This window comes from Haliaeetus leucocephalus, unplaced genomic scaffold (assembly GCF_000737465.1).
Source record: "Haliaeetus leucocephalus isolate CR32 unplaced genomic scaffold, Haliaeetus_leucocephalus-4.0 Scaffold0, whole genome shotgun sequence".
Lineage (NCBI taxonomy): Eukaryota > Metazoa > Chordata > Aves > Accipitriformes > Accipitridae > Haliaeetus > Haliaeetus leucocephalus.
In genome coordinates, this window is record NW_010972436.1 from 2,617,794 (window position 1) to 2,634,709 (window position 16,916).

The 16,916-nt window shown below is 41.8% G+C and overlaps 1 protein-coding gene across 1 annotated transcript in view; it reads left to right on the top strand.

Moving 5' to 3' along the window:
* SLC25A13 (solute carrier family 25 (aspartate/glutamate carrier), member 13) overlaps positions 1-15,582 on the top strand; it is an 81,272-nt gene extending 65,690 nt beyond the window's left edge. Inside the window, exons 15-18 of the mRNA XM_010569125.1 lie at positions 9,298-9,436; positions 13,149-13,307; positions 13,388-13,478; positions 14,365-15,582. Of these exons, the coding sequence (XP_010567427.1) occupies positions 9,298-9,436; positions 13,149-13,307; positions 13,388-13,478; positions 14,365-14,554 (579 nt within the window). The 3' untranslated portion in view covers positions 14,555-15,582. The remainder of the gene's footprint in view (positions 1-9,297; positions 9,437-13,148; positions 13,308-13,387; positions 13,479-14,364) is intronic.
* Positions 15,583-16,916: the final 1,334 nt, after the last annotated feature.

Consider the following 16,916-nt stretch of genomic DNA (forward strand, 5'->3'; position numbering starts at 1 on the left):
CAAATGAGACTAGATTTGGTAGGTGCTCCCTTCTCTGGTGGTGCTTCTAGTAAATTAATTTGGTGAGTGTAATGACCAAGCGAACATCAAATAATAATAAATGTTCTACTAATCAAAATTGAAATGTCTTGGTACATTTGGAATACTTTACTCTTAACGAGTCAAATTAGCTTTAAAACTATAAAACAGTAATGAGGATTTTATGTCTATCTCAGTACTTTCCATGCTGTTCAGTCTAACATGAACAACTCTTTCATTTGCATCTTAATTCTTTGTTTTAGCTTTGTTTTGTCTTTTGTGTCTCAAGACACAAGGCTTGTATCTCAAGCCCTGAATGTGCTAATTTTAGTAGATCTAAGTAAGACTCCATACATACCGCTCCAGAAGAACAAGAATAGATACTTGTTTTAGAAAACAGTTTTATTTGTGAATCTTGGAGTTTGTTTGTAGGCTTAATGGGCCTTCATGTAAGTATTCCAGCTGTTTAAACACTGGTCTGTCTTAGCCATGATTTAGTTAATCAGTTAGTCATTTCTTTTGCAAGGTTGAAAGTAAAATTCTAGACTTTTCATTTCAGGAATTTTCATTTAAATAAATTGATGCCTTTTTTTTTTATTATTCCTAAGTTTTCTTTTAACAAATTGTATAACAATCCAAACTTCAAATGTAATTTTTCATTTCATAGTTGATAAAAAAAATATTTTGGTTTTATTTTTTTTTCTGTTTGGTATAGCCTGAATTTATGTTCTGCTGGGTTTTTTTATTTTTCTTCTGTGGCCAAAAGAAAGCAAAATGAACAAAATTTAAGTACTCCATCAATTTTGGTTCAAGACCATAATGTTCCTCCTTTTCCACTTGACTTGTTAGAAATTCTTGTAAAACTGCTCTAAGAAGGGTTGACTGCAGTCTTCTACAGCAGTTTCCACCACTGACCACTCAAATAATTAACTTCTGATGTCTGGATTAATGGATGTCAAGTGCTTGTAGTGCTGTCCCCCTGGAAAAGGTGAAGATGGCCATTGTCTAGATGAGGCCAGGTAGGGTGGCATAGTATGAGAAGCTGTACAGAGGGACAGGGTCCTCTGTTGCTTACAGAATTTCCTTAACGGTCTTGCTTTGAGATGGGAAGAAAAGGGATTCCTTCAACCTAACAGTTGGCTGGTAAAATCCATGGAGAGCAAAGATTAATGCTTTGTCTGTACTGCCAGCAGCGGAGAAAATAGTCTTGTTATAGACATAGAATAAATGGAGCGGTATCACATATTTAATAGGAAGATGGAGCCCAGAAGACATGATGTTAACTTGAAATTAATATTACCATAATGATAATTTTTCAAAATAGGAATATGGATATTTTTAAGTGGGGTTTTTTTGCAATGAATAAGAACATTACCAGTCAGTCTGCAAGCTCATAGTAGAGCTGAAGTGTTTCCATTGCTCATCAATGTGAGTTTACTTCTATGTTGGTAAGTTGCAATCCTCTTAAATCAGGACTGGTCATCCAGTCTGCTGGACACTGGCTTTTCTGTTTCTCTTGCTCTGCTTTGGTGCTGTTTCGTTTACCGTGTTGCAAGGACTGCAGTGAAAATTCTCTTTTCCCAGTTCAGAAATAAATCATCTTGAAAGCTGTTCTTGCCACCATAGATCAGTCCGGCATGCTCTGCTTAGTTCCTGTGAATCTTTTATGCTGAATTCAGGTGAAAATCTGTAAGAGTCCCATACAGTAGTCGGCGAGGAAGAATGCACTTTCATTAATTATAACTGTAGCCAGAAGATGCAAAGAATTACATATATCGGTCTTAGCTTCATGAGGCAAATTCCTGCATGTCTTAACAAGATCTACTGCTTGTTGTTTGAATTCTTGTATTTTGTATTAATTTCTACCTATGAAGCACTTTGTGTGGATTTTAAAATAAAATGCCTCCACACCCCTGATACAGGTAATTTCGGTGTTTCTGTCTTGCATTAACAGAGAAAACAGAGGCACAGACAAATAAATCTTATGTCTCGTGTCAAAAAACCAACAAAGGAAATGCTATGTAAACCCTTTTTGCATCCAGCTGAGTGAATCTTGTATTGATTATGATCATAATTATCCCAGCATTCTAGTCCAAATGAATAGCCATTTGAGGATTACCGAGAAGCTGCGTTATGTAGTTTTGATGCCCCTCTATATTAGTGAGATTAATGTTCTTTTGGGTCATTCATTGGCCTGTTAACGTGGTGCTCTACTTAAACAAACAAACCCAAAAACCCCTCACCCTTTTTCTAATGCCTAATTGGAATTGGCCATGTTCCAGCTTGTCCATTGCCTCTAATCCTTCTACTGTGCACCTCCAAGAAGAGTTGTCTTCCCTGCACCCTCCACATAGTTGAAGAGAGCAGGAAGGTTTCCCCCTTAGAGCTCAGCCTGCTCTTCTCCGAGTTGAGCACACTGAGTTCCCTCAGCCTCTCCTCATCTACCATGTGCTACCCAGCTGGCTTTATGGCCCTGCACTGGACTCACTCCAGTGTGGCAATGTCTTTCTTGTACTGGAGAGACCAGAACTGGACACAGGTCTCCAGATGTGGTCTCACCAGTGGTGAATGGAGGGGAATAATCACGTCCCTTGCACCCTTGCTACTACAGCCCAAAGTGTGGCTGGCTGTCTTCACTGCAGAGAGACATTGCTGACCCATACTCAACTTGGTGACCAGTACCCTCCAGATTTTTTCTCCAAAGCTGCTTTCTGGCCACTTGGCCTCAGCCTGTACTGCTGCATAGGGCTATTCCAGTCCAGGTGCAGGACTTTGCATTTGCTGATTTGAACTTAATGATATTCTTGTCAGCCTATTTCTCCATCCTGTGAAGGTCTCTGTTAATAGCAGCCTTGCCCTGTAGTATACTAGCTACTCCCCCAATTCAGTATCATCCACTAATCTGCTGAGAGTGCAGCTCATGTTCCACTGATTTAGCTATGAACATACTATGGCAGACCATCTCAAAAGCCTTGCTCGTTGTCAAGGTGTACAACATCCATTGCTGTCCCCTCATCCACAGGTCTGGCAAACAGGTTGGTCAGCTGTGATGTGGTAAATCCATATTGGTTGTTCCCAATCTTTCTCTTACCCTTCATGTGCTTGGAAATGGCTTCCAGGAGCATTTGTTCCATAAACCTCCCAGGGACAGAGGTGTGCCCAAACAGCTTGTAGTTTCCCAGATCTTCCTTCTTGCTCTTCTTCAAGATAGGTGTGATGTTTGTCTTTCTCCAGTCATCAGAATCTGCTGTACTGACTTGACCTTTTGAAGGTAGTAACAGCCTCACAACGACATCAGCCAGCCATCTTGGCACCGTTAAGAGGTATGTCTTTGGGTCTCACTGATCGTATATGTGCAGATGGCTTAAGTGCTCTGTCTGTAGGTAATGCTGTCCTCCTGCAGACTTTTCTGGTAAGCTCATGGAGCTGAGAGGCCTGAGGGCAGATTTTACTAGTAAAAAGCAAAGCTAAAGTAATTTCTCTGCCTTTTCCATGTACTTTGTCACTAGACTTCCAGCCCACATTGAGCAACAGCCTCACAATTTATTTAGTTGTCCTTTTGCTGTTGCTGTGCTTACAGAAGCCCTTTTTACTCCCCCTTCACATCCTTTACTAGATCCAACTCCAACTGACCCTTGGCTTTCCTGACTCAATTGCTGCATGCCCAAGCAGTGGTTCTGTATTTCTCCTGGATAGCCCATACCCACCTCTGCTTCCTTTTTACTTTCTGCATTTGAGCTCAGTCAGGAGTTCCCTGTTCATCCATGCTGGCCTTCTGACACGGTTTCTCAACCTTCTGCACAGCAGAATGGACCATCCTAGTGCTTTGAGGAGACTGTCCTTGAAGATCAGTATTATCTTGGTGTACCTTTGTACCTCTAAGTTTTTATTTGGGGGAAAATTGCTATCACAGTGCATAGAGGTCCAGGTCAGATAATTTAGGTCTCCTCTCCTTCTCTTTATTCCCCACCAAAGAACTAAAGACCAGTAGATCTGGAAAAACAGACGGGGTTTTTCACTTCAACTAATTGTCCATCATAGTAAGTACAACCATTTAAAGTCAGATATTCCTCCCAGACTCACTGCGCCTTCACTGGGTGTTCAGATACTAGCAAATCTGTAATGATATGCAGCTTAGAAATAAAATGCATGTTAATTCCAGCAATAAAAAGATTTGATACATACGGTTTGTTAGGCTAACTGCTGGCTTGAACCCCCGTAGTTCACCGAAAGGGTTGTCAAGCATTGGAACAGGCTGCCCAGGGAAGTGGTTGAGCCACCATCCTTGGAGGTATTTAAAAGTCTTGTAGATGTGATGCTTGGGGACATGGTTTAGTGGTGGGCTTGGCAGTGCTAGGTTAGTGGTTGGACTGGATGATCTTAAAGGTCTTTTCCAACCTAAACAATTCTATCATTCTATGAATTTGTATCCTCTGTTTGTCTTCCTTCTGCCAGTAATTGTTGCTGTGAAAGCACCAGGGCATGGAAGCTTACGATAGTAAATTCTTCTTTATCTACAGATGTTCTGTAGATGACAGCTATTCTTAAAAATATAGAGACAACATATCCCAGTCAGAAAAAATATCATGTAACCTAACACAATATGTCATTTGTGTTGGCAGAAATGGGAAAGGATACATTTCTGGTTTTCAATATTTTTAATAGATTTTATTTAATTTCTGGTCACAGTTGAATATTGAAGTAATCATACAAGATTAGCTAATACATTTTCCATCTTCTGCCTGTCTTATACAGTAATAAGCATAAAGTCCCATTAAAGTCAGTTGAATTTATATTTTCTTGGTTTCAAAAGACTTCAAGTGCTCATGTAAATACACATTGTAAGTACACCTACTTATTTTCTACATTATAGAAACTTACATCGATGTAATATCTGCCATAAAATGTTTAATAAAATATTACCCTTTTTATAAATAATCATTCTGAATAGTGTTTTACAGCATAAAAGACAATGCCACTCCATAATTTTGCACGAGAAAGTTATTCTGTTATCCCGAGAAGATGGCAAATAATACGGTAATAAATGATTCTTCAAGGAAAGGGTACTTTGGTTGTGGTAATGTTTATGATTACAATTACTCGAAGGTATTTAGCTCAGATTTGTGCTTTGGCTGATACCGCCAACAGAGTTTACATTTCCAAAACTAGTCAGAAAAGCTTTCAAAAGTCTCTTCACTTTTTTTTGACAACTTCATAAATGGGCTTCTGGTGTGTTGACCTGGAAAGTGTAATCTCAGGTGACAGGATGTGTACCAAGCTCCCACCTGGTTGCTTTGATAACAGCTGAGGTATTTCACTGCTTGAAGTTTTGAGTTTACAGCAGGATGATAAACATACAAAACAGAGTAGTAAAAGTTTTGAGTTACCTTAATTTGCATCCACCGTGCCTATTTGTGACTGTGTTCTCATACGTGAGAACCTGCTCTTCAGAAATTTTCTTTGAAAATAACCAAAAAAAAAAAGCCCTTCCAAAGTGCTATAATTTTTGTCTGCAAACTGAATCTGAATGGCTGGCACAGCATTTGAAATCAGCGCTTTATTCCTCTAACCCGATGTGCTAAATCAGTTTCCTATTTTGGTTGGTATAAGTAGATGTGAGTAAAAACGTATAGCAGCTTTTAAGGCAATGTCATTTTACAGTAGAAAAAATTACAGCCCTTGAAAGCAAATGCCAGTAATATTTGACTGACTGTTATGAAACCTGCTAGGTGCTGTTAGGGCTCCGATTCCAAAGGGTTAAGTCTGTAGTAAAACCCAAGAAGAATGCAAAATGATCAAGAAATGACATGCTGCCTATTGTTTGTAGCTATAGGATCAAAATAACAATTATACATGCCAAATAAATTCTAAACCTGTAAAGGAGAAAAAGAGGGGGTGGCTGTAAGTACAGGTGCCAGAAGCATTAAATAACCCTCTCAGACAAGGTGCACCACTGTTGTCTTGAATGCTGCTAGGTCCCCCCAGTCTGGCATTTTTCCCCCTGCACTAGACAATGTGCATTCACTGCAGGAGACTAGGTTAAGCCTGCGTCTCCCAGACCTGCCGGCTCCTTCTGCCCAACCCGACACAGAGGTGCCTTTGTCAGTATAATTACCCTCCCCTTGTAGTAGAAATAGTTTGTTTAGAGCCTTATTTGCAGGTAGAGCTGGTATAAGCAGGAATTAGCATGCTAAAGAACCTGCCCCAGCGCTGACTTGGGCTTATTTATCCGAATCTTTGACAATCAGGGTTTTTTTCTCTCCATTGGTTTATTCAGTGAGATGCTATCCCAGATTAAGAGCTTTAAGGTTATTAAAGAGATTGAAGATGGGAGCCAGCTGGCTGTTGTGTGAGGCAGGCGCATGTCATGGTGTGTAGGATCTCCCAACAATTTCATGCCTGGCAGATCTGCACCTTGGCTGCCAGAATAAACTCGGGCGGATGATCCTTACAGCTTTCTGGGGATTGATTAAAACTCCTTTTGGCTTTCAGCACGTTGTCCACATCAAAAAGGTGCGAGAAGTAAAATAAATGTTTCTTTTGCTTTTCAAGATACTGTGGCCAATCTCCCTAAGCCTTCCTAATTGGCCTAGGCTGGTTGCGGATGATTAACTTGAAGTTAAATGAGGCCTGCTTTTAAACATACTTTCCCAGACTTTAAACGGAACGATGGGGGGAAACTTTAGACTGTAGCGATGCTGGACTGGAGCCAAGCTGGGTTATTATTAAAGTGGATCCAAGTTTTGATCCAGGTTTTGTTTACACTGAGCCAACTAAGTTGACGGACATCCCTCGCTCTCTGTGTACCTGAATGTGTATTATTAATGATATTAACAATATGCCATTTCTGCCCCATGAAAAAGAGCCTTTTAATGAAGGGAGAGGAATATTAGCAGCTCAGGTTGAGTTAAGAGTTGCTCACATTTAGACTTTATTGATTTCCGTAAGTTCCTTTAACTATGTCAAGATATTTCAGAGTATGAAAAAAATGTGGAGGAAAAAATGTGTGCAGTGTTTAATGACAGCATTGCAAAGAAAATAAAAGTAATGTGCCCTGAGGGCAAAGGCAGCAAGGAGATTTGCTCTGAGGAAAAGCATGCTCTAAAAATAAATCTTTGAAGAAACCGTGTCTGTCTGTGAATGTTCTGTTAGTGAGTTTCATAATTTTTCTGTGAGGTAAATACAGTGCAGACATTTGATCATTAAAAAATTGATTTTCCGTACAGAATTTGGTAAAACCACAGTCTTTTCTTTTTATGTGAAGATTAAAGGTGAACTGTAAAACGGGCTTCTGTTGTGCATGACAGACCAGAATTCTTGTGTCTCTGGTGAATGCAGAAGATTCACCTTCTCTGTGCCCTCAAAGTAAAGTGTATGGGCTTTGCAGGTAATTTTGAGAGGAGAATCCAGCACAGCATCGCTTTGTTCTGTGGCTGATAACCCCATTCAGCGTGGGTGAACAGCAGAGTGGCTGCAACAGCAGCGCTTCAGGTTCCTTTATGGCATTTTCCTTAGTGTATCTAGAAAGGCATAACGAGAACCAGCAACTGGCAGCATAAATCAGACAAATCCAGCTGAGCAGCAAGGCAGAGGGTCTTAACAGCAGGAGTCATTAACCTCCGAATGGACCATCAGGGGAAGCAGTCCTCAGTCTGAAAATGTCAAGAAATAAGCTGAGAAAGTGTGGTGGAAAGCAGCTGGGGTTGGAGCAGAGTGTGATTGTGCTCACCGTGCTCGGTAACTGAGTCTATGACACACAGAAAGTCTGACTAGAAGATCTGATGTCTGTTTTTAGATAAATCTTTATTTTCTCAGAGGCATCCTCTGACTGCAAACTGCACTTATTAGCATCTGTGAACTGGTTCCCAGGACGTAGTTTTCCAGTCACACATCCTGCTCGCCCACCCCTGCCTTGCCTTGCTGAAAGGTGACTTCAGTTTTTCTGACACCTTGCAGCTCTTGCGTCTTTGCTTGATAACCAGCATCCAACTTGGATATCCAAGCACTGTATTTTAACTGCTATTATAGTACAAGCTAAGCTTACAGATCTGTCTAGGCGTATCATTAGATTTAATTAAATTCTGTGGATATTAGCATGTCCCCTGTGAAATGTCTGGCACTGAGCCATGCCCTGGTAGCCCTGTACACAAGAGAAGTACAGTAACAAGGGCACCCCGTGAGGGCTCGTGGATGAACCTCAAGCAGTTTCACCACAACTCCACCCTCGCTTCAAAGAGAAGAGGCTTACGCTCATCCGCAAACCATTTCTTTCTCAAGCTTGGAAGGTTTTGCCCATTTTCCAAAGCCACCTCCAGTTTGTACCTTCCTGCTGGTCTCAGCCCTGGAGTGTTCAGGCTCTGGTGTCCTCTGGATCTCCATATTGAGGAAAGGCAGATTGCAAATCCCTTTTGCTTTTGGAACATGGATATTATTTGATATTTTATTTTGGTTGCCTCCCCTAGTGGCTTTTTTGCTTTCCCCCCTGCTTGAAAAACTGTTGATTGCCTGCTGCTACCCTAAAACTTTCCTTGCCTGTTTGCCATCCTCTTAGGTTTGAAGCTGGCTGTATTGCTGGTAACTTCGTTGGCTGTTTGTACCACTTACAAAATTGATAGCAAGGCAAATTTAGCAGTAAGAGCTGAAACTTACTTGAAACAAACTGTGTCCCAGATCACCTGTACTTCAAAAATCACAAGTAAATCATCCTGCTACTGTTCTGCAAAAGAGTTAGTGTTATGGCCCTACTCTCTTTCTTTCCCGCTTTCCCTCGATTTATGTTGGATTATCAGTTGCAATGTCTGCATAGATGTATGGAATGGGCACTATTTTCCCTGAAGTATTTATTGTAAGTGGGAATGAGAGGGGACAGACCTGTCCTGTGGCTCAATCTTCTGCAGACACATCCTAAATTCCCACTGCAGGTGCATGGCTACAATGTCAACTATTTACATTTCTGCAAAGGTGTTATCAGAGTTTACTCCAACACATCACATTTTCTCTATTACCAGCAAATAACTACAGTACTAGGGAGTGAGGAACAACAAGTAGACAAGATAAATACAATGACAGAAATTACTGAACCAAGAAACAATACACAGAGACTCCTCAGCAGGGTGAAGTACATGTGTATCATCTCAAATTTTTGAGAGGAGAAATGGCTTTTTCTATAAGCCCTTTGCAACAAAACGAAAAAGTAAAATGTTGCTCTGCTCTCTGATGTTCATAGTTCATCATGTTAAATTTGCTCATTCTCAAAACTTGTTCTCTTTTTCAACACAGGGTGCTAAGGCATGTTTTTTGCGTGACATCCCCTTCTCTGCCATTTACTTCCCCTGTTATGCTCACTTGAAAGCTTCATTTGCAAATGAGGATGGGAGGGTCAGCCCTGGAAATCTGCTCTTGGCTGGATCAATAGCTGGTAAGTGCCCAAATTTCTTTTTCCATGGTACTGTATTGCACCTGCAGCACAATAGTTACAGCAGCGAGAACTTTGAAAAGCTCAGAAGAACTATATGCAACTATAGTGTATTTTACAATCTTACGCCCAAATAACAGAACGCTACCATGCTGTAGAGTGAGTTGACGTTAAAAATAAAGATACTTTAAGTTCCTGGTATAATCAGAATTTCAGGAGGCAAAAGAAAGGGGAAGATTTAAGTGCTGATGTTTTGTTAACATATATCATCATTCGTTGTGAAGCTACTGTGCTGGTTTTGGCTGTGTCTGACTGACAGGTAAAGTTTTGTTGAAATGATTTATAAATAAAATCATGGCATTCATGAAATTCTTTACGATCAAAGGAATCTTGAGTTTTGGTATGGAGTCCAAAAGCCATGCTAGCAGTACAGCTGTCCAAACACATTGACATAAAATGTGACAAAATGATGAGAGTTACTTGCTACCCACAGTATCCCATGCAGTTACTTGGTTTCATGAGGATTTTACCCTTATCGGTTTTCTTATATTAAACAAAACAGAAAAATTTGAAAACATTTCGGCTGTGCCACAGGTTGCTGATTCCTAGCGTACCCAGATACGATAGAGGTGCTGACTGTGATCTTGAGCACTTGCTCGTTTCAGTCTGTAACATGGAAAGGAGAGCCAAATCAGGCTTAACTTGTCACAGATGGGTTTAACTTGAGTACGCCAGAGCCTAAGGGAAAAGACAGAGACACGTTTTGTAGCCTCAGCTTGCCCTTGCGTCTGCTGCGTAGCTGGTCCCTGGCACAGCACCCAGCTTCTCTGCCCAAAGGGGACCACCTTTTGGTAGCTGCCTCCTGGAGAGGGCAGCTTGAGAGTCCTGCTACATCCACTTCCCTTCAGGAAACAAATGGGCTTGGAAATTTGTGCAACAGGACCTTTGGAGGAGTGTGTAGCAAGCAGGAGGGCTCACATCAGCAGGTATTTCCATCGTGTTCATTGGAGGCTGCTTGGTTTCTCTGAGGTGCAGCCAAGTTCTTCCTCCAACGTGGCCCCTGACAGGCTGCTGTGACCTGTCAGGTGAGAAAAATGATGGAGTGGCATGAATCCATTACAGATAGGTGGTTTAGCTATGTTTTCTCATTTTAAGCTTTCTTCTCCCTGGGGAAACTGTTCTTGGTCAGGATTATACATGAGGCTGCGTCTCTTGAGGAGCAGGGATCTTTTATAGCCAGTGTCTGGGCATAGGATATAGCTAAGATCAAGTAGTTTGTCTTGTTGAAGCATATAGCTCTGTATTCAGTAGCTTCTAGTCCAAAGGAATTGACCTGGCACTAGGAAAACCAGCTGTGTTCAAATGACTGGTGCTTAAAACACCCTTGTCCTCTCCCCTCCCCCACCCCAAACCAGAGCCAGCCTCCAAGCCCCCCAACAGAAGCTTACAGCCAGCTTATTTCTCACCCATTTTAATGGAACAAAACAATTTTTGAACTTTAGATCGTATTTACAGACTTGAAACATAAGCTGGCATTTTTAAGCCAAGTCATTTCTTAGATTTTCCTATTTTTCTCTTTCTAGCCATTGTCAGGTGATTGCAGACTGAGATAACCGTCCCTTTGAAGTTCAGGCACAGAAGCAGTCTTTATTGTTGCTGATATGGCTTACCAAACGAGCTATAATGTGAATTTTATCCAGTGCTTCCTGTGAATCCCATCCTAGGTTAACTCTCATGAGCTAATCACAGCGTTAAAGATGCAACACTCATCGTACTGTTTACAAAAACAAGGCATTTCTTTTATTTGGTATAAGTAAAGCATGGTGGGGGCATATGTGTCCGCTCTGGTTTGCCATGAGAAAGTCAAGGAGAAGACAAAACAAAAGCCCCGCCACCTCTGAAATGCTGGCTTGGTCTCTGGGCTGATGTCTCTGCTCTGGCTGGGGATCTCGCCTGGTCATCAGACTTCAGACATGTGCATGAGCTCCAGCTGGATGTGGGAGACTCCGCCTTTCCATAGCCCGTGGTGCTGGCATGTTCAAGCTGGCCGTGCTCAGCTGCACACCTGCATCCTTTGCCAGTGGGCGTTGCTTGTGCTGGGTATATTTTCTTCCATTTCGTTTTGTTAGGGACACGTGCAACATGCATGTCATCTAGCTTGATCTGCTTCTGGTTTTCACTGTTCACCAGATGCCTCAACCTGTTGTGCCACAGCATTTTCTGAGGAGATGATTCCAATATCAGCTACAGGATCTCTCCTTAATTTGCTCCATCTGCTTATTTGCCTCCACTGACTTCCTTCTGCTCCTCTTTTTTATTGTCAGCTCCTGCTGTGTCATTTGTCTCATTTTGATTGTAAGCTCCTCACAGCAGCGACCTGTAAATTTTTGCCTGTAAAGTCTTTTGTCCTGTACACATAGCTCCTAAAAACAGGACTAAAACATCTTTAACTGCAAAATATCCTCAGTAATAAGGAATGAGGAATAAGGAGATGGAAGTCAATGGGTAGTAAGCAGAATTGTTTCTAAGTATGTCCTTTGGTTTTCCTTGAAAACACTGGTTGGCTTTTGAAGGACAAATGTCCGGCTTTAAATTGAAGACTCAACCAATATCCTGGTGTGGGTAAGGCTAAGCAAAGAGGAATTTCAACATTTCTGGAGTTCAGAAATCTTTACCGGGTTTTAGTACTTGCCTGCCAGACTGACCACTGTGCAAGTTCAGCATGTGTGTTATTTTGGGGGGTCCAAGAGAGGAGGAGGAGTTCTTATTTTGGTGATACGCACACGCTTATATCTCTCAGAGCAGTCTGCAGGAAGGGTGCTGTGGTGCTTGAAGCCAGACCATGCTGGTTTGGACAAAAGTTGTTACAGAATTATTAAGCCTAAAAAAAAAAGCAAAGGAGACTTATGCATCTACATCTGACCAAGTTGGTTTGGAACAGATGCAGAATGGAAAAGTAATAAAACCATAAGAGACAGTGTCTTCTGGGTACAGTCTCGGTGCTTTTTTGGGGCTTCTTTTTTTTTTTTTTTTTTTTAAATTTTTAACATGGGCAGCCCCAGTTTGGATAGAAATGATTTTAGAAATACCACCCATTGGTAATTTGGTATTTTTTGCTTTCAGCTGATTATCTGCTAGGGTAAATTTAAATCTTCCTCCAAGTGTTCTGCTGAGAATGTCAGCTGTGGCTTTGCAGCTGAGCAGTCTGCCATTCCTAATGAGAAGAATGACCCTTTTTTTAAACATTAGCTCTCATGCCTTGCTGAGCGTGCATGGCATTATCTGGTTCTCCGTACCACTGCTGCATGGGGGGAGTGCCGTGTACAGATTATTCTAGCACAGTGAGCAACCAGAATGCCAGGAACCAGAGAGAGGCATGAAAAGGAAAGGGAAAGATCGACCTCACCTCCAAAAACTTTGTGCTTGTTAACTATGCAAGTTTCTGGTTAGTGCTGAAAAATCCAGCCCATGCCTCCCAGCTTGGCAGGAAGCACGTGGTACGGTTGTTCCTCTAGGAGAAGGTCTCTCTGGGTGAAGCCACATCCACAATGGCTGCCTCTTGTTGCTTGTTCTCCTTTCCAGCTTCTACTTAAATCAAACATGGCTGAATTCTCGTGTTAGAAGGACAAAAGGCACAGTTACCCCTGGGTAGATGAGGTATGTAGCATATGTGACAAGTCGGTGATACCCACCAGATGCATTTCGTGTTGTGTAGGTATGCCTGCAGCCTCTCTGGTGACCCCTGCGGATGTCATCAAAACAAGGCTACAGGTGGCAGCCCGGGCAGGACAGACCACCTACAGCGGCGTTGTAGACTGTTTTGCAAAGATCCTTCGAGAGGAAGGTCCGAAGGCTCTGTGGAAAGGAGCAGGAGGTGTGTAAAAGAGCTTTGATTACTGAGTGATTTCTAATTGTGGTTTTTGTCACTTAGGAACTCTTTTCTTTTCTTTCAAGCTCGTGTATTTCGATCTTCTCCTCAGTTTGGTGTAACTCTCGTAACTTACGAGCTACTGCAGAGATGGTTTTACGTGGACTTCGGAGGAGTGTAAGTATGTGGTATCTGAATCTGCCTGGGACCCTGAAGCTGCACTTGGTTCTGTGTGGGTCTTGGTGCTCCTTGATATGTCAGTCAGGGTCTTGTTACTAAGGAGGACACGTTGCAAAGGCTTTGTAAATATTACTTAAGCCACACCACACTGGTGGAGGTTAGGATGATATTCCAGTACCTGTTTCACAGCAAGACATTACCACATTTTATATCACCGTTTCAAGCTGGGGACCTGTGTTAGTGTGAACAGAGACAGTGAGAGGCTAAATAATGGGCTGGGGATATAACTGCAGGGGAAATGTGATCCCTGCCAGGTCAGGATACACTCTGCATTAGTCCTCATTAGTTTGGTGGAGGAGCTGTGCCCGTGATCAGGCAGGGCATTTGACATCCAAAAGAGTCTATAGGTGTCACCAAGTCCAAAACCTATTTGTTGGAGCTTCAGCTCTGCCTTCTGTCTTTGTTGATGATACAGATGCATGTGTATGTTGCTGTTTAATGTGATCCCAGGAGCAGCTGCAGACCATTTACGAAGCTTTGGGGACAGTAGTTTGAAAGCCACCACAAAAATTACTTAAACTCTGCTAGGTTCCTGGATTGGTTATGCACCGTAGCAGAGACTTACAAACCCGGGCTCCCTGACGCTTCAGTTTTGATTCATACACTACAAATTTTATCTGGATTTGACCATACTCAATCAGCATGAAGGCTCCTAACTGTTCTGGAAGGTTTTAAAACAGGGTATTTCTCACTACATTGTTAATTTAGTTACTTGCTAGGAGGTACACTCAGGTGTCTCATTCAGCTTACTTTATGGAGGGGATTTTTGTGAATACTGGTTTTACCCTATGGAAATTAATTTATTATTTTTATTATTTTGCAGAAAACCAGCTGGATCAGAGCCAGTTCCTAAATCTAGGATCACACTCCCTGCTCCTAACCCTGACCATGTAGGTGGTTATAAATTGGCAGTTGCCACTTTTGCAGGGATTGAAAACAAGTTTGGACTTTACCTACCTCGGTTTAAGCCATCGCCACCTACCTCAAAGGCTGCTGCAGCAGTAGGACCCTAAGTTTATTGCTGTAGGTTTTTTGTTATTAGTTGGGAAAGAGCCACTTTTCTAATTGGTTATTACTTTGTTCCTTTAGCTTCTCATCATATAACAGTTTAGCTTCATTTGAGTTTTAAGGCAATTTTCATCCTAAATGTAATCATTTGTCTTTGTGCTTCCTTAACCAGATCACTGTGAAATTCTTACCAGTTGTTTTAAGTTTGGGACCATGAATGTATTTGTCCACATCTGACATGCGCTTGTGTTGGGAAGACACTAATTTTAGGTTCTGTTTATTGGGGAGGGCTGGGTGAGAGCTGTGAACCAGATCATCTTACAGGCAATGCTCAGTTGCAGATCACCAGGGCGGATGTTGCACATCGTCACTCAAATGGAAAAACTCCGTAGATATCACGGTGCTCAAAGCGGAATGATTTTGACTGTACATGTAAATTGGTTATAAACTTAGTGCGTGTCTGTAGAGGTCAGCAAATATATACCCGGTACCTAAGTATGCCAGTACAGCTTCAACTTTTTAAATATGTACACGCACAAGTTCTGTTTCTGGATTGTATTATGAAGCTTTTATGTGGAACATGTTTTTGTAATGGAAACCACATTTATAAATGTTTAGCCGTTGTATTATGTTACTGGTATCAAAATGCTCAAAAGAAAGTGTTATTGTCCATAGTCTTTGCACTTTATGGAAGAACTTTTGGCATTCTACTACACATACAAGGAAATTTCATAACTAGGTGCCTATCTTGGGTTGCTGGTGTTTGAAATTCAGTTTGTATATGCACTTCTATAGTAAACCGCTGCTTGTTTAAATAACTGCAATAGAAAATTCATGCACTGTATCAATGGTACCTGCCTTAACTGCTGGCTTGTAATTGGCAAATAGGTGGTTTCAAATTCTTATTTACTTCATTGAGTCAAAAGAGATTAAAATACTCTAAAAGAAAAGATTTTACTTAATTTTTTGGTGCCTTGCACAGTGTTTAGAAAATTATGTATTTATGAAGATAGAAATAAACCTTTCAAACAGATGCACACATGGTATTCTGTTACGGAAATAGTGTAGTACATCAAATGTCTTGTTCAACTTCAGTTATAAAGTTAGGTTAAGATAAAGTTAATATTTGGACATGTAAGCTATAAAAACACCTGCAGCTTGAGAATAAATTATATGAATTCCCCTGTGTAGAAAAGACATCTGTTGGTGTAGATGTCGCTGAAAAAAAGAAATTTTTTCTCAGTCAAAAACCAGGATTGGAGTAAGCTTTGATATTTTGACCTTTACTTCTACAGGGAGGTTAATGTGTTATGAACAGTCTGACTACCTAGTCAGTTGAAGGTACTGTTGGATGTCTCCTGTGATACCTCTTAAGACCAGGAAGAATTTGGTCTTGCTTGTCTTCTTGGGGTGCGTGCCTTCAATGTTGACTATAAACTGAGGGAATGCATAGATGCATTATCATTGCAGACAAAGGGGTTAGGCATGCAGTATCACATTGTTGTACTATAACTTATGGAAATACTGAAATGGAAATCACTCTATTGTTGTATTTGTGTTTGGGTCATTGTGAAAATTATTCTCTTGGACTAATTTGCATTTTGAATTTACTGGTGAAATGGAGTCATGGCAGGAGTAGCATCTGCAGTACTCACGCATGTGAAAGCGAGGGGAGAAGATGACATCTACCTGCAGCTTCATCTTGGAGTCTGGCTAAACCAGTGTGCAGAGACTCTGCGCTGTGCTCTGACAGCCGCCGGCTGCTCCCTCTCAACCCTGTATATCCGAGTCTCTCCAAATGACAGCTCCTTCGTTTCAGCAATGGGGAAAAAAACCCTGCCCCTTGTATTACTGCAAAATTAACTGTCAGGATTTTTGGTTAAGGCTTGTCATAAAAGTTAAACTTTCTCACCGGGAGCTGCCTGTGCTTGACACTTGAGACTTTAGGCTCTTTAGGAGCTCGTTTTACACTTCATCCCTCACTTTTGCCTGACGTACCTTGTGAAGGGTTTCTGTGCAAAGTCAGCAGCTCAGGGAGAATGCCCGAGTACTGAGCTGCATGTTCGCCCGGGGCGGGAGAGGAAGCGCCTGGCCATGTGCGTGGGTTCAGCCGGCAGCTGCTCCTTCCTCGTGGAGCATGGAGAGAGGGACACCCAGGCTGCACCGACCAGAGCACGTCCCTCTCTGCTGCCTAACGCCAAACCGCAACGCAGCCGGGGCCTCGCAGCTGGGAACAGAAGAGGAATTAGAGCTGGGTTATTGTAAGACTTGCACAACTCCTTGGCTGGTGTGATAAAGATCGTTGCTTGTGTTTTACAAAGCAAATCAGAACTCGGACCCATTCCCCTGCCTACTGCTGCCCTCTCT